At 44.3% G+C, this 22,067-nt stretch overlaps 1 protein-coding gene across 1 annotated transcript in view; it reads left to right on the top strand.

Moving 5' to 3' along the window:
* PRMT8 (protein arginine methyltransferase 8) overlaps window positions 1-22,067 on the top strand; it is a 168,832-nt gene that overhangs the window by 103,148 nt on the left and 43,617 nt on the right. The window contains exon 4 of the mRNA XM_006891302.1: window positions 3,026-3,089. Coding sequence (XP_006891364.1) covers window positions 3,026-3,089 — 64 coding nt within the window. The remainder of the gene's footprint in view (window positions 1-3,025; window positions 3,090-22,067) is intronic.

Here is a 22,067-nt window from a genome sequence, read left to right as displayed (position 1 = left end):
GAAGTTGTGACTGTCCTTAAGACTCTGGCATAGCCGTGATGTGGAAAACTGTGATGTCCTTACCTGAGATTTATATTGAGGGTAGGGGTCCAATTCAGTTGCCCAAGGTCAAGTTGTGTTGTCACCTTGCCTTTGTCATCCTCAGGCCTCCCTCCACAAGGCCCTCCCTACAGATGCTGCTCTAAAGAGATGATAGACCTGGACTTGAGTCCTTAGACCTGGACTCGAGTCCTTGTGCTCATCCCCACATACTTTCTATCTCAACACTGCCTCTAAGGTCCTGTCTCAGCTTCACCCTCAGCTGGGGCATGAATGGTCAAGGGCTGAGTAAGGAATGACAGGCTTGCCTGTCATTGGTTTTCAAGTGGTCCAGGGGCTCCAGCCAAGATCTGTCAGGAGACTCCCACTCACACCTTCCAGCTGTGGTGACTCCTCACAATCTGTCTCTCTCCCGCTCCTTTCCTATAACAGCTCTTTTATAAGTAGCTCCACCACATTTAGCTGGGCTTCTTTCCGGATGGCTCATTTCACAGTTTCTCTTGTTCCAGGCTCCTTCTTACACCCACTGCTCTCCTCCAGTGGAGAAGATGAGGATGGAGAGAGGGAGGGAAGGAAGGAGGGAGGGAGAGAGAGAGAGAGGAGAAGAGAGGAAAACGAAAGAAAGAGAGAGAGAGAGAGAATGAAAGTTAGAGAGAGAGAGAGAGAGGAGTGTGAGAGAGAGAGAAGAAGAGAGAGAGAACAAAACCATTGACCACAATACTGATAGAGAAACACAGAACACACAGAAAGAAAGAAATTAAAAACAAAAATATGCATTACAAAGTCTCAGAGAAAAGATAGAGAAAGAGAAGAAAGGACCAAGAACAAAAGAACAGAGTAGGGGGAAATGAAGGGAGAGAAAAGAGAAAGAGTGGTAGGGACGTGGAGGAAAAGGACTAGAAGACAAGAGATAGGAACATGAGCAAAGAGAATAACAATAACGCTTCACAGTCCTGGATGCAGCCAGTCACTGTTCAAGTGTCTGACATGCATTAGCTCTTTTAATCCTCACAACAACCGCCTGAAGCAGATACTATGAATTTACTCATTAGGGTACAGATACGATAAAAAAGTGGCAGAGATAGAATGTGAATCCAGGCCTCATGTCCTTAATTGCTTGTAGATGAGGTGATAAATGGGCCAAGGAAGGGGAAAGAAGAGGAGAAGAGATACAGGGTCCCCTAAAGAGTAAGATCTGAGTGCTGAAATCCTGGTAGTTCCAGAAAGAGCTGGTTGTCCTACTGCAGGGATGAGCTTTGGCTGTTGTTGTTGTTAGGTGCCATCGAGTTGAGTATGACTCATAACAACCCTATGAACAAAAGATTTGAACCTAGTATTGTCCTGCGCCATCCTCATACTTCCTGACACACAAGAGCCCATTGCAGCAGTCACCGTGTCTATCCACCTGGCTGAGATCTACCTCTCCCTTGCTGACACTCCACCTTTCCCAACATCATGGCCCTCTCCACAGAAGAGCACTTCCTAACAATATGTCCAAAGTATGTGAGACAAAGCCTCATCATTCTTGCCTCCAAAGAGCACTTCAGCTGCACCCTGTCCAAGACATGTCTATTCATTTTCTTGGCCATCCATGGAACGTTCAGTGCTCTTCTTCAACACCACAGCTCAAAGGCATCAATTCTTTTTTTGTCATCTTTATTCATTGTCCAGGTCTTGGGTGGATGGCTAGTAATTGGAAAGACCATAGCCTTAATGAGACACACATTAGTCCTCAAACTGACATCACTAAGTCTCAGTAATTTGGAAAGGTCCTTAAGAGCTTTGGCTACGGGTGGCTTATGGAGACACTGTTTTAACAAAGTGATTGATCCTCCTTTTCAGCATAAATGTCTTTACTTCCCCAAGGGATTAATGGAGCCTAATAACAACTCTCTCCAAGCCCCTTTGCAACTTTTGGAGGACCTAATTCTTCCTGGGCTTTTGAGTTGTGGTGCTTGAGAAGACTATTAAATGTACTGTGGACTGCTAAGAGAACAAAAAGGTCTTTTCTGCAGAGAGCGAAACCAGGTTGCTCCTTGGAGGCAAGGATTTTGAAATTCCATGTTGTCAGGAGGGACCGGTTCTTGAAGAAAAACGTTATGTTTGAAAAGGTAGAAGGTTAGAACAAGAGAGGAAGATCCTGGATGAGATGGATTGACACAATGACTGTGGCAATGGGGTCAGGTGAGTTAGAGATGGTGACGCTGGCTCAGGATCAGGCAAGGTTCACAGCACTTGTTCATAGGATCGGTATGAGCTGTAGTTGACTCAGTGTACATAAACATAATAATAAGTTCCTCCTGGAGATTCTGTGGATGCATGGTCGAAGCTGGAGCCCTGAGTGTGGTGGTGAGTGGAGTCCATGACCTCAGCACAGGACTGAGGGGAGGGCAGCCATGCAAAGAGGACAACTCCTGGAAGTTGACCCTCTGTCACCAGCACCCAGTGGCCCTCCTGGGCAGGCCCTGGGCCTCCAACTCCGAAGCAGCCCTGGAAGTTCTTTCTCTCAGACTGTGTCAAAGTCTCTCTAAAACAGTCCTTAGCTTAGAAGCTTTTGGAAATTTAAGCCGTCTCTTAGATTAAAAGGCTAACACCTTTTTAAAGGTGAAAGATGAGTGTTAACTTGAGTGTGCTTAAGTGGAGAAGAGTCTAGAGAATGGTCCTATGGCCCTGACTAGGCATTTTCCAGGAAATCCATCACCTACAACATACAGCTCCTTCCGAATCCCTCAACTCAAAGGCCAGTCCCTGTCATGGGGTAGCAGCAGTTTCAGCAAAGGTCACCTGATGCAGTATAAAGGTCAAGATGGTTGGGTTTTAATGTTTGGTCTGCCACAAATGAGCTGTTTGGCCATGGGCAACACTTTAGATTTTTGTTTCTTTCTCAGCTTCATCATAGGTTAATAACAGCCCTTGAGTGGCTTTGACATTGGATGTGCTGTGATGTGTTTTGATGCCTTGCTCCTTTATTCTGTGCCCTTTCTAGATTGAATGCTCCAGTATTTCTGACTACTCAGAGAAGATCATTAAGGCCAACCACTTGGACAACAGTAAGATAATCCTCTAAGTATTTTCCCATGGCTGTAGGGGGTGAAAGAATGTTTTACACATTCTTAGTTGGGTTGCACAGACTGACTAATGAGAGAAAAGTATAGATCACTTGGACTTGGGGAGGTGGAATGCCCAAACATGGGAAGGTTTCTGAGGTTCCACATTCCACCATGCCAGTCAGGGCTGGATCTGTCCAATCCTATCTTTCTTGCTGGCTATAGCCTCTGCTTTATCCCAGCTTTAGACACTATTGCGTTCTGCAAAATGGCAGCAGGTCCTCTTCCTCTGTCCCTCTCCACAGCCTCCAGCCCTACCTCTCCCCATCCCCCACCCAGTGACATCATAGCAGACCATAAGCTCTGCCTGTGGAGGGATGTGGCCCTCCACTACCGACAGACTCTGTTGCTGATGGGACTGCCTTGGCAACTGGACTCCTCTTGGGAGTGCGACCTTCTTCCAACTGGAGACTCATGATAAAGAGAAGTGTGCTCCCTTTCTTCAACTCCTCCCTTCTTTCCTGTGGACTGACATTCTCACCCCTCCCAGATATAGTAATTTAAAATATATATATCACATTTTGAACATGCTCAGACCTGAATCAAAGATTGTCTTGTATATCAGACAAGAGGAATGGATTTAGTGTCTCGGCCCTGTGTTTAGGACTGAAAGTCAAAGGAAGGCCATGAAATAGTCCTTGCCTTTAGAGTGACCACTAAAGGAGAGGGCAGGGCTAAGCGCACTGAGTACGTGGTGCTAGGCGCTGGGACTATGGTAATGAGCAAGTCACAGGGCAGGCAAGGAGAATAACAGGTAAACAAGAAGCCAGAGTGCAGGGGACTATATAGGAAAAGAGGACAAGGCTGCAGAGGAGTGAGTGGCCCAGAAACAGTGGGTCTCTAAAAATACCAGCTTGCCATTAAGGCAGAACCAACTCATGAATTACCCTCCTGTGGGTTTTCAGAAGCTGTAAATTGCTACAGGAGGGATTATCCTTCTTCTCCACAGAACAGCCACCTGCCTTTGAGTTGATACCACAACTCTAACCAACTAGGCCACCTGAGCTTTCAGTGAATCTATGACGAGCTAGTTCCAAAAAAGGAGCCCATAGACAGATTTTTTTAAAGCGTGGGAAGGATTTAGGATGTTGTTGCTGTTGATATGTGTGTTGCATCGACTGTGATTCATACCAACTGTGTGCACAATAGCTCTGATCCCTGACCTGTTCTGAGCTAAGCTCACTGTCTCTGACACACCTATCCTCATTACCTGAGTCACTGTGCCACTTCATCACATCCAAGGTCATCCTCATCCTGTACTATCCCTCCACACTTCCAAGCATGATGTCTTTCTCCAAGGACTGGTCCCTTCTGGCAGCATGCCCAAAGTGTGTGAGATGGAGCTTCAAAATCTTTTCCTTCAAGGAGCAACTTGGTTTCACCCTCTCCAGGTCAGACATGTTTGTTCTCTCGACATTCCATAGTATGTGCAATACTCTTCCCAGCACCACAACTTAAATGCATTGATTTTTTTCTGTCATCCTTAGTCATTGTCCAGCTGTTTAATGCATAGCAAGTAATTGAGAAGACCATGGCCTGGATCAGGTGCACCTTAGTCTCTAGACTGACATTGTTGCTCTTCAGCATTCTGGAGAGGATCCTGACAGCAGATTTTCCTAATGCCATTCATCTTTTGATTTCCTGACTGCTGGTGCCAAGAGTGTTGCTTGTGGAGCTGAGCAAGCTGTAATTGCTAACAACCTCAATCTCTTCTCCATCCATCATGGTACTGCCAATTATCCCAGTTAGGATCATAGGTAAGAACATTCCCCATAGAGATCAGATGAGTAAAAAAGTCATGGAACAAATTGGTAGACCTGGATAGAGCCTCACGAGGGCCCCTGGGACTGAGGTGCTATGTGTAGTCTTTGATGCACCAGCAAAATCTCCCTCTGTGTGCTGTGACCTCAGATACCTAGACAAAGCCTATGTGTGTTCTCTGTTGGTTCCTGAGAGAACTTTTGTGCTTCCCTATAAAGTGCCTGCTGTCCAGAGGCCTCTATGAATAACCTAAGAAACCAAGTGCAGGTGGTACCCTTGTCCTTCAAGCACCCTAACAAGCCCATTCATGTGTGACCTCTACACTGCCACCTGTCCTGCTTGCTGGTTGACCTACTTGCCGCAGACTCTTTGTAAGAGCAAGAACATTCACTCAGTTTTTCATTCAACAAATGTCTATGAGTGTTATCATGAGCTTCGTTCAGGGGATAAAGCCTTACACAAGGTGGTAAAGCCCCTGCCCTGATAGTTTCTACATTCCAGCCAGAGGCTGCAGATAGCAAACAAACATATAATCATTTGAAGGAAAATGTCAGATGGTGATAAGTGCACTGAAGATCATTGACTATAGGTGGCTGCTTTCAGATGGGTGAGTTCTGAAGGGGTCACATCGCATTTAAGCTGATATCAGACTGGCATGTAGGAGTCAGGCTGACAAGTGTCAGGGAAAGAGAATCTCAGACAGAGAGAAGAGCCAGTGTGACATCCTCCAAGTAGGATTAAGCCCAACAAGCTCAAGGAACAAAGAGAAGACCAGGTTGGCGTGAGCCTTGAAAGCAAAGGGGAAAGTGTGGTGACAATGTATACAGGAGGAGGGAGGCAAAGACCAGTCCATGTTGAGCTTTGTAAGCCAGCAAAATAAATTCTGATTTTATTCTAAGGATGATAATGGCCCTTTGGAGGATTTTAAGCAAAGGAGGCACATAATTAGATTTCTCCTTTTCAGTAGAACTCCCTGGGGCTGGTCTATGGAGAGAGTGAGTTGAAATGGGTTGTAGGAGGCAAGGATAAAGGTGAAAGCCATTAGGAGAAGACTGTAATGCTTCAGGAGAGACATGCCTGGTGTTGACGGAGGTGGGGCAGTAGAGGTGGAGAGAAGTAAGCTTCTTATAGAGTTGATACTGGAGAAAAAAAAAAGGAGAGGATCTAGGGGTAACTTCTGCTTGTTTGAACATTTGGCTGGGCGGTGGAAGGCTGACAGGTTGAAAGCTGTTGGGGGTGGTTGGAGAGAGCAAGAGTTCCGTTAGGTAAATGGGTTGATTTCTGGGTTTTCAATTCTATTCCCTTGATCTCTGTGTCTGTCACTGTACTGATACTACGTATGCTCACTTGATAACGAATGCTGTGTAGTAGATTTTGAGGTCAGGAGTTTGATGTCTCCTTTGTTTTTCTTTTTCAGTAGTGCTTTCCTTTCCATATAAAACTAGAAATTGTCTTTTCCATCTCACTGAAGAATGACATTGGTGTCTGTATTTGGAATTCATTGAATCTGTAGATTACTAATGGTAGAATTGTGAACTGATCTTTGACAAGGAGATGAAATCAATTAAGTAGAGTAACAGTTGCTTCTTTAAAGAAATGGTGCTGGCAAATATTGAACAACCATCTATAGAAAACTGAAGTAAGATCCATACGTCACATCACACACAAAAACCACCTCAAGGTGAATCAGGACCTAAGAGTAAAAGCAAGAGCTATAAGACACTTCAGAAAGAAGAAAGAAAAAAAAATAGGAACAAGCTTGTTGTTGTTGTTTTTATGTGCTATTGAGTTGCCTGTGACCCATAATGACCCTATGTACAGCACCTCTGAAGCCTACCCTATCCTGAGCCAGTCTCACTGAACACACCAACTCCCATTGTCCTAATTACTGTGTCAATACATCTCATTTGGGGTCTTCTTCTCCTGTAGTGTCCCTCCACCCTTCTGAGCATGATGTCCTTCTTCAAGGACTGATCTTTCCTGACTACGTGCCCAAAGTATGTGAGATGGAGCTTCAAAAATCCTAGCTTCCAAGGAGAAACTTAGTTTCACCCTCTCCAAGACAGACCTATTTGTTTTCTTGGTGGTCCATGGTATGTATGTTTAAAACTCTTCTCCAGCACCAGAACTCAAAGGCACCAATTTTTCTTCTGTCACCTTTAGTCTTTGTCCAGCTCTCTGATACATAACAAGTACTTATAAAGACCATAGTCTGGATTAGGTGCACCATAGTCTCTAGACTGACATTGTTGCTTTTTGGCACTTTGGAGAGGTCGCTGACAGCAGACTTTCCCAGTACAATTCATTTTTTGATTTCCTGACTACTGGAGCCAAGCAAGCTGTAATTGTTAACAACCTCAATCTCTTCTCCATCTAGTGCGGTGCTGCCAATTGGCCCAGTGGTGAGAATTTTTGTCTTTTTGATATTGAGCTTCGATCCATATTGAAGACTACAGACCTTGACCTTCTGCAGCAAGCACTTCAGGTCCTCCTCAGTTGAAACCCTAATAATATGGCATGAATAGACTGAAAATGTTTATGTATATTAAATTACCTCTTGTGGTGTAGTGGGTTTATAGTTTAAAAATGGCTTCCCTAGGCCATTGCCTTTTCAACATTTCACACATGGTTGGGCAGGAACAGGTAGGAAGAAGATAGGTAGACAAACCGCTGTTTGTTCAATTTTACCAAGTTTAAATTAAGCAGGTTCACTGGAGGAATTTGAGATTCTCAGTACCGGAAAGCTAGGAGAGCAGAAAATGCAGCATTGTGTTGCAGAGCTAGAGATTCTTGTCTAGATCCTGGTCAGACTGGGACCTAGACAAGAGCAGCAGCAGCAACAGGGGTAGAGAATGGGAGAGCCACATGAGATAGAGCTCCTTTTCCTAGATTTGCTGGAGAACCAGGGGTGGGAGATGGCATACGTGGCAAGATTGAGAGAATTTTGTGTCAGGGATCTAATATTGTGAAGCTGAAGGTCAAAGGACTTTGTGAGCATGCCCAAGAAGCAGTCCTGACTCAAAAATGACATTCCATTTCTCACCTGAATTGTAAACTGTTCACTTCCCTAATAAACAACATAATTATGACTTAAAAAAAATAGAAGAGCTCCCTTGAGATGACCATTGGATAACCAGGGGAAGATGTTGATTAAAGTTGGACATAAGAACCTAAATTTCAGAGTCTGACACTGCTGGACGGCTGTCACCATGAAGTTCAACCCTTTCATCACCTGGGACCAGAGCAAGAACGCCACTTCAGTGCCCCCTCGCACGTGCACAGGAAGATCGTGTCCTCCCTGCTGTCCAAGGAGCTGCGGCAGAAATACAGTGTGAGCTCCATGTCCGTCCGCAAGGACGACGAGGTCCAGGTAGTGCGAGGACACTAAAAAGGTCAGTAAATGGGCAAGGGAGTTCAGGTGTACAGAAAGAAGTATGCCATCTACATGGAAAGAGTGCAGCACTAGAAGGGTAATGGTACAACTGTGCGTGTGGGCATTGTGCTTATCACCAACCAGGCTGAAACTGGATAAAGATCAGGAAAAAAATTCTTGAATGTAAAGCCAAATCTCAGCAAGTTGGAAAAGAGAAAAGCAGATCCATGGAAGAACTGATTGAGAAAATACAGGAATGAATGCAACCTGATGAGCAACCCCAGTTTGACTAGATTTCTATCTGAGTATGCGTTCTTGTGACGTTACAAAAAGACCCTCTTGTTCAGAAGTGACTATAAATCTGCCTTTGCAATTTTGATCCATATTTTTAAAAATAAAAATTGGAAACATTCCCACAATTGGAAAAAAACAATCTAGATTCTTTAGAAAGTCAAGGCAAGACTTATACAGTTTGGAGTCATCATAATATAAAGTACAGAATGAAGACACTTCTCAAACAAAAACCCTCGTTGCCATCAAGTCAGAACCCACTCATAGCTGACCTTCCAGCATGTTTTCTGGGAATGTGAATAACAAGGGAGGATATTGCATATCTTTCTCCTGAGGAGCCACTGGTGGATTTGAATTGCAAGAGAGGCACCGGCTTTGTGTTAGAAATCAGAAACCAGTAGCTAGAAGATACAAATAGGCCAAAGGCAGTGCCCTAAGGCATTTTAACATGGGGGGTGGGGAAGTCAAGCAGAGGAGAAGACAACAAAGGAGCAGAGCAGACCTATGCAGTGGACCTGAAGAACATTGTTCAGGGAGTGGAGGCCTGGGACAGCAAGGGCCGAACTGGCCAACAGTAGGGTACACTGAGAGCTCAAGTGGGATAGAGCAGAGGGTGAACACTTACTGTGGAGCTTATTGGTCATTTAGCAAGAACACACGCACAGCAGAGGTGACCACAGGTGTTCAATTAAAATGGGTTAAAGGAGTGACTATGAAGTGAAGACCATAAACAGCTCTTTTTGCTGTGATAGGAAAAGGAGAAATGGAAGTGCATCTGGGGAGGGATGTGGGTCAATGGAAGGGATATCGTTCTTAGGGCTACTGTGCGGGTCCTGACTCAAGAGTGCTGCCATGTGCAACAGAACAAAGCTCAACCTGGTCCTACCCCTCCTCACAACCCACAAGCCATCACTGGCTAACAAATTGAGAGGCAAGTGGTAGTTCCTAAAGAAAACTCAAGTTATTGTTGGCGAGTTGAACAGACTCATAACTGATCCTTCCTTGGTTTTCTGAGGTATACATCACATGGGACTAGATTACCATCTTTCTCTCTCAAAGCTACTGGTGGATCCGAACTGCCTGAGGCCTTTGGGTTAGCAATTCAACTTCCCAACAATAACATACTAGTACAGGTTTAAAAGCAGGAGTGGCATCCACTTCCTAAATAACATGCCTCTAAAAATTCTATGAACTTTGATATATGTTGATAGTTGTAGAGGGGTTCAGCCCTTGTGTTTATAGGGTCACTGTGACTTGTGCTTGACTCGAAGACAATCAACAATGACAACCCACCAGCAAAGTGCTCTGTTCCTAAAGATAGGTGAGATGAATGTGTGTACGTATGATTCACTAGTCCAGTAGAGAAACAGAGAAAAATTGCAGATATAGAAGAAAAAAATTCAGATAGATAAATTCAGGATCAAAACCTTGAGAAGGTGGAGGGGTGGGCCTTTTTTGGATAGCGTGGGGACCGTTCAGCCATAATAACAGAGGGAAAGTGGGGCACATGCCTCCAGGTGGAAGTGGGCTGGTGGTGGGAAGCTCCTCATTTGATGCTGCTATTTTCTCAATGAAGAAGTCATTGACAGAGAAGAGGCAGGGACAGGGCATAACGATTTTAAAGGGTGATAAGAAAGAGGGAAGGGTCTTTTGAAGAGAAGGAGAACAAACGTGCTGGAATTGTTGGGAAGTATCCAACACCTGTTAGAGATGTGTAATCAATAATCTGGAGCCCAGTTTGCAGCATTGTAGGACTGATTCCTTACAAAGCTCGGGAACTTGAGTGTGTGTGCAATGGAGGGATGCTTGAGTTAGAGTTTTGCTAGGAGGACATGGCCCAGGGACAGAGACATAAGAAATTTACTACAAAAATGAGTCACGGAAGCTAGCTTGGATGAAGAAGGAAGAAACAAAGTGAAGAGTGGTGATGATAGGATAGATCAATGGGCAAGCAATATGGCGATGGTGGGCATGAGTAATGCCAAGGTTCAGAAGCCTTTCAACCTGGGTAGGGGAAATGGTACTCAGATACCCTTGACCTCTGGTTTATTCTCAGAGCAGCCAAGTATACGCTCTTGACTCACAGAAAAGAGTCAGGTTTCTTCTATATGATCCTCAGAGCAGGTGTGATAGAGAGGCGATCTTCTCACCTGCATGCTGAGGGTAGCAAAAGAAAACCAGAGCATGCTTACTCCCCAAGGTGGCAATTGGCCATCCCCATGCTTCCTTTACATCTCCTCATCCCCTATTTGGGTCAGAATTTATCGTCTTGGCTTTTGTTATTAACCTCTTTCCTAGCCTGAATGTACATTACTATGGAAGCACCATGCCCATCTTAAAAGTAAAAAAAAAAAAAACAAAAACAAAACCCCAGGGAGCCCTGGTGGCCTAGTGGCAAGAAGCTGTACTGAAATCATGAAGGTGTGCGGTTTGAATCCACCAGATGCTCCGCTGAAGAAAGAGGGGCAATTTCCTCATGTACCAGTCAGATCTGATTTGATGGCACACACACACAAAATAATAAAATAAAATTTAAAAAAGTAAAAACGTGTTAAGAAATGGGGACAAATGCAAGCAGATATACACTAAAATGCCCTTTCAGCATCTCTGAGCCCCACATCTGGGCCCACAGACACCTGCAAGAACATTCCTCTGTCTTTATGGAGGTTTCATTTTGCACAGCAATTACTGACCTCTGAGGACTGCCTGATCTCTGGTGTTTTATATAAACCCTTTTTTGGTGCCTTGCATGCTGCTGTGAGGCTAGAAGCAATGCCATCAGTGTTTCAGATACTAGCAGAGTCAGCCATGGTAGACAAGCTTCAATGGAGCTTCCAGACTAGGACAGACTAGGAAGGAGGCATGGCCATCACCTCTGAAATGAAGTGTTGCCAGAGTGCTTCTTGGAGGCAAAGATGGTGAGATTTTGTCCCGCACATTTTGGGTATGTTATCAAGAGGGGTTCAGTCTTTGGAAAAGGAAATCATGGTTGAGAAACTGAAGAGTGGGTGAGAAAGAGGGATACCCTTGTGAGATGGATTGACACAGTGACTGTAACAATGGATCTAAGTGCATCAGAGATGGCGAGGATGGCTCGGGATCACGCAGGGTTTCATTCTGTTAAACACAGGGATGCTATGAGCTGGAGTTGACTAGGTGGCATCTGACAACTTGCTGCCACCTCCTCCTAAACAAGGCTTTGGGGACCTAGAATAGCGGCTGCCAGCCTCACCCTCTGCCCTGGGCTTAAGGCCTCAGACTTTTGTTGTGGAGCAGAATTCCTGCCTGTTGGGAGGAGTTCTGATTGGCTCTGCAGTTGATCCAGGAAAGAGAACTGCCCACTGCCCCTCCCATTTCCTCTCAAACCCTGGGAGGTGCGGGGTGGGGTGGGGCTGCATTCCTCAGAGCTGTGTGTTCTGTTCCCCTTTCCCTCCCCTTGATCTTACCTTTTTATTTATTTATTTTTAAAACACTAAAATTTACAGAAAAGATGCAAATACAGGCGTAATTCTTCCTCTTTCTTGGATCATAAGTGTGAGCTGCTGACATCATCCCTGGATATTTTAACATGCACTTGCAATGGTCAAGGACATATTCCTTCAAAGCCACAATGCAATCATGCAATCGTCAATACCAGAGCTTTACATTAATACAGCATCATCATCTAATGTGTAGCTCTTGTTGACGTTTCAGCAATTGCTGCAGTAATGACTCTTCATAGTAAAAGCATCTGGTTCTTAACCACACATACATTGTACATGGAGCTGTCATATATCTGTTACTTTCAGCTGAGACTTTCTTGTCTTCCATGGCCTTGACCTTTGGAAGGTTATAGCGCAGTGTTTTGTAGACGGTGGCAAATTTGGTGTGGGATCACTTGGTGCTTCTCTTCAGAGGGTTCCAGATTCTACATTTATGGAAAGAATGTCACATCTGTGATGCTGTCTGTTCACTGCACCCTGTTAGGTGGCATGTAATCCTGATTTTGTCCTATTACATTTGCTTTGATCGCTTGATTAAGACAGTGTCTGTCAGGCAGCTTCACTGTCAGATCACTCATTTCTCCATTGTAATAGGGTTTTCTTGGGGAAGTACTTTGCAACAGAGTAAACATCCTCACCAAAGTTCATTTGTTTATGTAATCATGCATGTGTTTATATCACCATAACTCACGGTTTCCTAATTTATTCCATAGGTTTTATCTGTTAGAACATTGCTTTATTTTAATTTTAAATAATTCCCCATTTGGTTCCTGGGAATCCCTTCAAGCTGACTTCTATTGGACCCTCGACTCTTAGATTCTTCCCTTACAAGATAGATAGTCCAGGCTCACCTAGCACTTTCTGGACTTAGCCAAGGACCCCTGATGTTTTTTGTTTGGAGAGTGGAATTCAGAAAGTTAAGATCTGTGCTAGGAGTGCTTATAGCCTATAGGATGCTGCTGTGGCCTATTACATTGCAAAGAGCCAGGGGGTGTGTGTGTGGGTGTACGTGCACACGTGCACAGACTCACCTTCTACCAAACACTTATTTCTGTCACTCAACTCTGAGTTCACAGTAGTAATAGGCTTCCCCCTTTCCATAATTGTAATTGCTTCTCTGACAGTAATAAACCAGGCTCCCATCAATCTTACTACATTTACTTATTGGATAACCAACCTCATATATATAACAGGTTTCCTATTGCTACCACCCTTATCCCAGGCAAATGCTTCCATCACCTTAAGATGCTCCAACATCCCATGCTGAGCAGCCCCCCCACCCCATGGCCTCCCTTGGCACCCTGTTCAGGCTCTGATCCACTGAGTCAGGATGCCCTCCTGTGCAGGCTCCTCCAGGCCCTCTGATGGCACCATCTACATCAGTCTTCCCCTCCACAGGGAGGTACTCTTCACTGGTCTCCATCTCCCCCACTTCCACCTTCCCAGGACTCTAAGGCGCTGGGCAGGGCTCCTTCTGATGTGAACACTCTCTCCACCCTTCTCTGGCTGCAAGGCCTCACTCGGAGACATTCAGCATCTTCCGCATCCTCACACCCTACTACCCACTCTCACAGACAACTATATTGCCAAGGCCCTCCCGATGGTTTTAGATTGAATTAGTCCATGCTCTTGATTTTGATTGCTCAGACTTGACTCTGTACTCTTGAGGCAAAAGTCAATAGGGGCAAACAATTTTCTCCAAACTGGCCACCACCATGGTTTCTCTCTCTCTCTCTCTAACACACACACACACACACACACACACACACACACACACACACACACACACGGAGGAGGGGATCCCAGCTCCCTCCTCCCCACATACACACAGGAGGAAGATCTCAAGGCAAAGCTGTCTATCTCTTCCTCCCTATAGGTAGGTAGCAACAGGTGGGTGGAGCCTGCGAGGAAGCTGCCCAGGCCCTTGCTCCTGGCTCCAGCTCTTCTGCTTGGCATGTGTACTAGAAAGAGGACAGCTTGACTGCACAAACGCTTCCATGGAAATGCTTTTGAAATGCTGCAGCAGCCAATTGTGTGGGACTCGGGGGGCGTATGTGTAGAGACATAAATAACAACACGGGACATATAATACCTGCCACTCTGAATCAATCACTCTCTCTCCCTCTCCACCTCCATACGGCTCCTTGGAGCAGATTTGTTCACATGTAGACACACACCTACGTGGAGTTACCTGCGAGAGACATGCAGCCTGCACGTGGCCCCTTACACACGCACGGCCCACACATGTACCTCAGCGACTCCTCTTTGACTCAAGCAGTAACAAGTATCATTTCCTCTCCTTCCTTATGAGGAAGCTAATGGGCTGCCGAGATGCCTCTAAAGGTGGGTTCGTTTGTGAAAGCTGGCACTGGAGCTCAGGGATTAGAGCATATTTTTTAGTTCTAGGGACAATAAATTAGGACTCATTTAGTGCACAAATAGAGGGGGGAAAACAAATGTATCATTTGTTTCTCTTCCACCGAAAGCATAACTGTCGTGGTAGAAGGAGAACTTAGCAGAGCAGAGCATGAGGGTGGACTGAGTGGACTCTACAGTGTGAGGGCAGAGAGAACTGTCACATCTCATCATTTTAGGAGGCTCCACTCACACCTCTGTAGAGGACAAGTGTCACTGCACACCTTTCAGAGTGACTGGAGAATTAGAGATGATGTTCACAAAGTGCCTAATATAGGACCTCACATGTAACAGATTCACAACAAGTAGACCCTTTAGATTTAAAATCCAAACCAAACCCAACAGACAAAAACCACCCACCTTTCTTTCCTGATTGGCCCTTCTGGTTTTCATAGGCTACAGTTACATCATTCTTAGCCATAGACTCCAAGTTTTTGTGTAGATGGTGTGTGTGCTATTTCTTTGCCTTTTCAATGTTCCTCCATCATTTGCAATCATTAAATCCTAGGATGATTCTCCTGATGGGGAGTTCACTACCAACATCCCGGGGCCCTGACTATTAGAAAGCATTTCCTGCCCTCAAGCTGAAATCTGCCTTTCTGTAATTTTGTTATGTTGTGAGCTACTATTGGGTTGGCCCTGAATCACGGCAACCCCGTGCACAACAGAAGAAATGCTGTTTGCTCCCATGCCTCCCTCATGACTGATTGTGAATGGAAATACTGTGATCAATAGGGGTTTTAGCGCTTGATGTGTGGTAGTAGATTGCCAGGCCTTTTTCCCTCATCCATCTTCATCTGAAAGCTCCCCCCAAAGTTTTGCATTGTGCCTTGTAAATCTCCAGTGACAGGTGTGGGGGTGGCGGCACAAGATGGATGGTGACTGGGAATCAAAGCTGTTCTCTTGCATGGATAGGTAAAGATTCTACCACAGAACCACTAATGCTTCATCCCTGCAACTTGACCAATTTTTTTTTTTTTACCTGTCAACAGATGGTTACTTGACCAATTTTTTACTTCTTACCCTGGAAGCATGCAGGGTGAGGAGACTCCTTCACAGTGTAGCCCTCTGCCAGATCTCCACGGTCACAGCACCAGTTTCCTTTTCCCTGTGCTCACTGCCTCCTCTGGCGGCATTTCAGAGTCCCCTCCACTCTCAGAGAGTCATGTTCAGAATTGAGCACAGCAGGTTGACTGGAGGAGTTGATGCTCTACTTTTAACAATGCAGCTCTGGCTTCCACTGGCAGTTGTGCACACAAACATGCATATAACCGCACAGGTAGTAGTCAGCTGTAGTCCTCTGTCCACACACATGTTACTGCCAAGCTCTATGGTCAGGAGATGCTTTGAATTTCAATGGAAGCCATTCTATTCATAGTAAACTTCATGTTGCTGGATTTGGTCTATTACAAACTACTAAAATTTTTTTTTGTATAACATTGTTCTCCTGAGGCTATTCCTCCCTGCTTTGTGTGCTGTACGCTTTTGGTAGATACTTCTGACAAGGCGTGCATGTGGTTTGCAGTTGACTACTAACCTAAAGGCTGGCAGTTTGAACCCACTCAGTGGCTCCATGGAAGAAAGGCCTGGCAAACTTCCTTCTGTAAAGAATACAGCCAAGAAAACTCTGTGGAACAGTTCTCTTCTGACACATGAAGTTGTTATGAGTCAGAATAGATTCAGGAGCAGTTTTCCCCTTTATAGGTTGATCCTCATTCTACTCATTAATCAGTTCCTTTGAACAGACATACAAATGCACACAATAATTCATCATCCTCTCCATTAGGGTGCCATGGAAGTGAGGCTTTTTAAATTCCTTGTGGAAATGCTCACATGGTGAATTTGCAGGCATAGTGATTGAAAGTCCAGGCTTGGGAACCAGACTTCCTGGTTTACGCCTAGTTCTGCCAGAGTTAGCCTGTGACCTTAGATCACTTACCTTTTATTTTTTTTGTGCCTTAGCTTTCTCATATTTTCCCCTCTTTTTTTAAAAAAAAATTATTGCTATTTTTAATGAAAGTTTAAAGAAAACTTGGATTTCCATTCACTCATATTTTCCTCCCTACCCCGTCCCCCGTCACTTTTCTCTTTAAAAAGAGTCTTACATTGTTGCACAATTTCCTCTTATGCACTCCTTATTCTAGACTGTTGTCATACAAATAATACCTAATCATATATTTCTTTTAGATAGTTTTCCCTCTTCTATTTAAATGCAGTATTCATTATTTATCACCTCTTTTCTTAGTTTCCCTCAACCCCTTATATCAGTCCTGTTTTATAAGAGTGATATTATTCAGAATTTGTCCTTTGGTGCCTGAGATGTTTCACTCAGTGTAATGTCCTCCAGGATCACCCATTTTGTATATTTTATGGGTTCCTTGTTTTTCAGTGCTACATAGCACCCCATTGTGTGAATATACCACAGTTTGTCTAGTCATTCATTTGTTGATGGACACTTGTGTTGCTTCCATCTCTTTGCTATTGTGAACAACACAGCAATAAAAATGGGTGTGCATGTATCAGTTTGGGTGGCAGTTCTGGTTTCTTTGGGGGTATATTCCCAGTATTGGAATTGCTGGGTCAAATGGTATTTCTATTTGCAACTTTTTGAGAAAGCGCCATACAACCTTCCACAGTGATTGCACCATTTTACGCTCCCACCAACAATGAATAAGAGTTCCAATTTCTCCACAACCTTGCCAGCATTTTTTTATATTATTATTAAATTTTATTAGTTTCAATGAACATTCACAGGGATTCTGGGCTTTCACTCCTTCATTGCCGCACCATTCTCTCCACCCTCCTCCCCAGTTTGTTCTTCTTCCCCGCCATCCGAATGTCTGTTTTAATTGTCCGATTGCCACAGTGCTTGTCAAAGTCAGTTCTGATTAATCTCCTTTGTCGGTGTGTCCTTTGCCATTCCCTATCACTCCTCCCTGAGAGAGACTTCACCCTGAGTCATAAGGAAAAGGGGATGGCGTATTCTCTTAGCTACTTCCTGCTGAAAAGGGACGCTGTGGGTTTCAGGGTGAAGATCTTCCCTCACTACTCTAAAGGGCCCCTTTGGCAGTAGGAAACACATAGACTATTATGGAGATTGATTTTGGAATTCAGATGCACTCTTATTGATTGTGCTTGGCCGTACATGTTCATATCCTTGAAGATGTATCATGGGGGTGTTGCAACCTAGAAGACACAAATTTGACTAACAAGTTATAAGTACATGAGTCAAAAATTATGGAAAAGTAAAAGAAAAGATTCTTTCATTGTTTTACAAACCCTCCCCCAGGTCCCCTCCACCATGTAGCCCTTGCTCTAGACTCCTGTGATGACAGAAGTACCTAGTCATATATCTCTTTTAAACAGTTTTCTCCCTCCTCTGTTTCAGTGCAGTATACATTATTGAACCCATCTTACTCAGTCTCTCACCAACCCCAAGGACAGTCCCATTCTACAACAGTGGCATCATGTAATATTTGTCCTTTTGTGACTGGGATATTTCACTCAGCATAATGTTCTCCAGAGTCAACCATTTTGAATAATATTGCATGAGTTCCTTATTTTTTAATGCAGCATAGTATTCCATTGTGCGAATATACCACAGCTTCTGTAGCCATTCATTTGTTGATGGGCACTTAGGTTGTTTCCAACTCCTTGCTATTGTGAACAAAGCTGCAATAAACATGGGTGTGCATATATCTGCTTGGATGTCAGCTATGGTCTCTTCAGGGTATATTCCCAGTAGTGGAATTGCTGGGTCAAATGGTATCTCTATTTGCAACTTTTTGAGAAAGCGCCATACTGCTTTCCACAGGGGTTGTACCATTTTACACTCCCACCAACAGTGAATCAGGGTTCCAGTTTCTCTACAACCTCGCCAGCATTTGTTGCTTGCTGTTCTGTTAAATTTTGCTATTTTGGCTGGGGTGAGATGATATCTCATAGTTGTTTTAATTTGCATCTCTCTTAGGGCTAGGGATTTTGAGCATTTCTTCATGTGCTTGTTAGCCATCTGAATGTCGTCTTCGGTGAAGTGCCTGTTCATATCCTGTGCCCATTTTTCTATTGGATTATTTACCTTTATCTTGTTGTGGTGCTCAAGTATTTAATAAATTCTGGATATAAGTCCCTTATCTGATATGTTATTACCGAATACTTTTTCCCAGTCAGTGGCTTCCCTCTTTACCCTACTGGAGAAGTTTTTGGATGTGCATAGGGATTTGAGTCTTAGAAGATCCCATTCATCTATGTTATCTTCTCCTGGTTGTAGGAACCTTGCCAGCATTTGTTGTTTGCTGCTCTGTTGAACTTTACTATTGTTACTGGAGTGAGATGGTATCTCCTAGTTGTTTTAATTTTCTCATCTTTGAAATGGGAATAACTGTGGGAAGCATGCCATGGAGTCGTTGTATGAAATACAATATATTGGGGAGTTTTAGTGGTCTAGTGATAAGGAGTTGCACTGTCAACCTATAGAATAATATTGATGTTGTTGCTGTTGTTATGTGCCTTTGAGTCTCCTGAGACTCATAACAAAGCTCTGGTAACCTTCCATAGGGAGTTGCGCTGCTAACCCAAATGCTATGGGTCTCTGGAGGTTCTCACCCACCAGTGACTCCTCAAGAGAAAGATGGACAGTCACATCTCGGTCAATTTACAACCTCAGGAACCCAATGGAGGGAGGTCAGCTATGAGTCAGTCCTAAGTTCACTGCAATGAGAGACAGAGAGAGGGTGATTGTTTCTGAGTGCTGCATCTCCTGAGAGTCAATTACAAAATCTTGAGTAAATTTGTGGAATGGTGGAAGGCCCCTGGGTAACTAGAAATTGACTGTGATGGGAGTATTTAGTCCACTAAAATCAGCAAATACTACAAATCAGCATTTTTATCCCACTGGAGTTTCAGTTCTTAAGGATTTACTAATACACCAGCATGTAAAACACAATAGTGCCTGGTGGGCAGTAAGCACTCAATAAATGTTAGCCATTGTTATTAGTATTTCATTTAATAACTTGACTAATAACCCTGTTGAAAGAAGAAAGACGATTAGTCAGATATAATTGTTTTAAATGAACCTGTACTGGTGGCTCCTGTCAGTTGCTACTTCTTTGTCTAACTGCTCGTGAAGCAGCCCATTAATAATCTTAGAAATGACTTCCGTTTGTTCACTCCTTCATGTTTTACTGTACCACATACTAGACTGTGCCAGGTGCTGGGGGCAGTGGTGAATTGGAGAGGCAAGTTTTTGTTCCTCTTATGAGGCTTACCACCTCACCCAGAAGACAAATGGAAAAGCAAACGAACAAACAAAATCCTAATGTAAACACAAATTGTGTAAGTTCTGAGCAAAAATCACGGAGTAATTGAGGAAACTAGAGCATCTGTTTCAACAGAACTGTGGTGGCACAAAAAGTTCAGTACTAAGCTGTGAACGGAAAGGGTGGCATTTTGAACCCACCCAGCAGCTTGGTGAGAGAAATACTGGTGATTTGATTCCCTAAGGATTATAGTCAGAAAGCCCTATGGGGCAGCTCGCCTCGGCCTCAGGAAGCAGTGCTTGAGTCCTAATTGACATTACAGCAGCTAAGCCCAGGACTTTCAACGAGATGGTCACAGAATCTGGCTTGCCTCCCTTGGGACAGATGAGTCTGTACATGTCTGCGCATCCCATGTTGTTAGCTTAAAATAGGCCACAGTGAAGGTATTGATAACTGCGGTGGTGGTGATTGGTTACCATTGATATGGAACTGATTCAGAGCTGACTCTCCAGCAGGATTTCAGAGACAGTTAATTACACAGGGGGCAGGGGGTGGGGGCTAATTGCCCAACCTTCTCCCATGTAGCAGCTGGTGGACTCGAACTGCCCTTCTTTGCGATAGTAGTGCAGCTTCTTGCCACTAGGTCACGAAAGCTCCCTAAACACTAGTAGATGCTACATACTGGGGCTTCATTTTCCTCCTGAAGAGCCAGTTACTAGCCATTTCCCCCTCCTCTTTGACTAGGAAACCCTTTTCTGAGGAGAGTACATTAAAGGAGAAGAGCATGATAAGAGTGGAGTTGTACAAATGGTTAAGTGTGTGGCTGTAACTAACCGTTTGGAGGTTTGTGTCTACCCTGATGTCTTTTGGAAGAAAGATCAGGTGATTTTTTTTTGTCTGTTAAGTCAGGGATATGTCCTATCTCCAAACATTTTCAACCTGTATGCAGAACAGATTATCCAGGAGGCTGGGCTCTATGAGGAGAAATGTGGCATCAGGATTGGTGGGAGATCTATCAACAATCTATGTTATGCAGATGACACAACTCTGCTTGCTGAAACTGAAGAAGACATAAAGTGTTTGCTGCAGAAGGTCAACGACTGCTGCCTTCAATATGGATTGAGGCTCAATATCAAGAAGACAAAGATTCTCACCACTGGACCAGTTGGCAGCATCAGGATGGATGGTGAAGAGATTGAGATTATTCACAGCTTTAGTTTGCTTGGCTCCACAGTCAACACTCTTGGCACAGCAATCAGAAAATGAAAAGACATATTGTGATGGGAAAGTCCGCTGTTAGGGACCTCTCCAGAGTACTGAAGAGCAATAGTGTCACTCTGGAGACTAAGGTGTACTTGTCTTTGCAATCACTTGCTATGCATGAGAGAGCTGGACAATGACTAGGGAGAATAGAAGGAGAATTAATACCTTTGAGCTGTGGTGCTGGAGAAGAGTATTGAATATATCATGGACTGCTAAGAAAACTAACAGGTTCATCCTGGAGAGGGTTAAACTGGGCTGGTCTTTGGAGGCAAGGATTCTGAAGCTTTGTCTGACATACTTTGGACATGTTGCAAGGGGGAACTGGTCCTTGGAGAAGGACGTCATGCTTGGGAGGGTGGAGGGATACCGCGCAGAGTGGAAGACCTGCCATGAGGTGGACTGATTCAGTGACTGGGATAGTCGAGGTGGGTGTGTTGGATATAGTGAGACTGGCACAGGACAGAGCAGAGTTTAGGGCTGTTGTTCATACGGCTGCTATGAGTCACAGGTGATTCGACAGCACATAACAGCAACAACAACAAGAAGTGGGCCACTCGAAACCCAATAGAAAACCAGCTCTGTTCTGATACAAATGTGTCATCCTGGGTTGGGGCCAACCTAAAGACAATTACTTTATGATGAGGCCAGAGGAAAGATGCTGTCCACAGAAAGAATTGTGAATGCCTGATATGGGAGAGAGTCCTCTATAAGTCTCCTTCATATAGACCAGTATGGCTGATGAGTGGAGCCTGGATTGATTTTTCTGGATATCTGGACCTATGAAAAGCATTGCCACCTTTCATATTCCTGCTGATTTCTGCTCCTTCTCTCTTCTCAACTTAATACTCAACTCCTTTGGTCAGTTGACTGTGGAGCCGAGCAAACTGAAGCTGTGAACAATCTCAATCTCTTCGTCATCCATCCTGACGCTGCTGATCGGTCCAGTGGCGAGAATCTTTGTCTTCTTGACATTGAGCCTTAGTCTATACTGAAGGCTGCAGTCCTTGACCCTTCGCAGCAAGTGCATGAGGTCCTCCTCAGTTTCAGCAAGCAGGGTTGTGTCATCTGCATAACGGAG

The sequence above is a fragment of the Elephantulus edwardii genome, unplaced genomic scaffold (assembly GCF_000299155.1).
Source record: "Elephantulus edwardii isolate Elephantulus edwardi_28Jun2011 unplaced genomic scaffold, EleEdw1.0 scaffold00096, whole genome shotgun sequence".
Classification (NCBI taxonomy): Eukaryota; Metazoa; Chordata; class Mammalia; order Macroscelidea; family Macroscelididae; genus Elephantulus; species Elephantulus edwardii.
The sequence above is the reverse complement of the archived record's forward strand: the minus strand, read 5'-3'. Positions and strand labels throughout refer to the sequence as shown.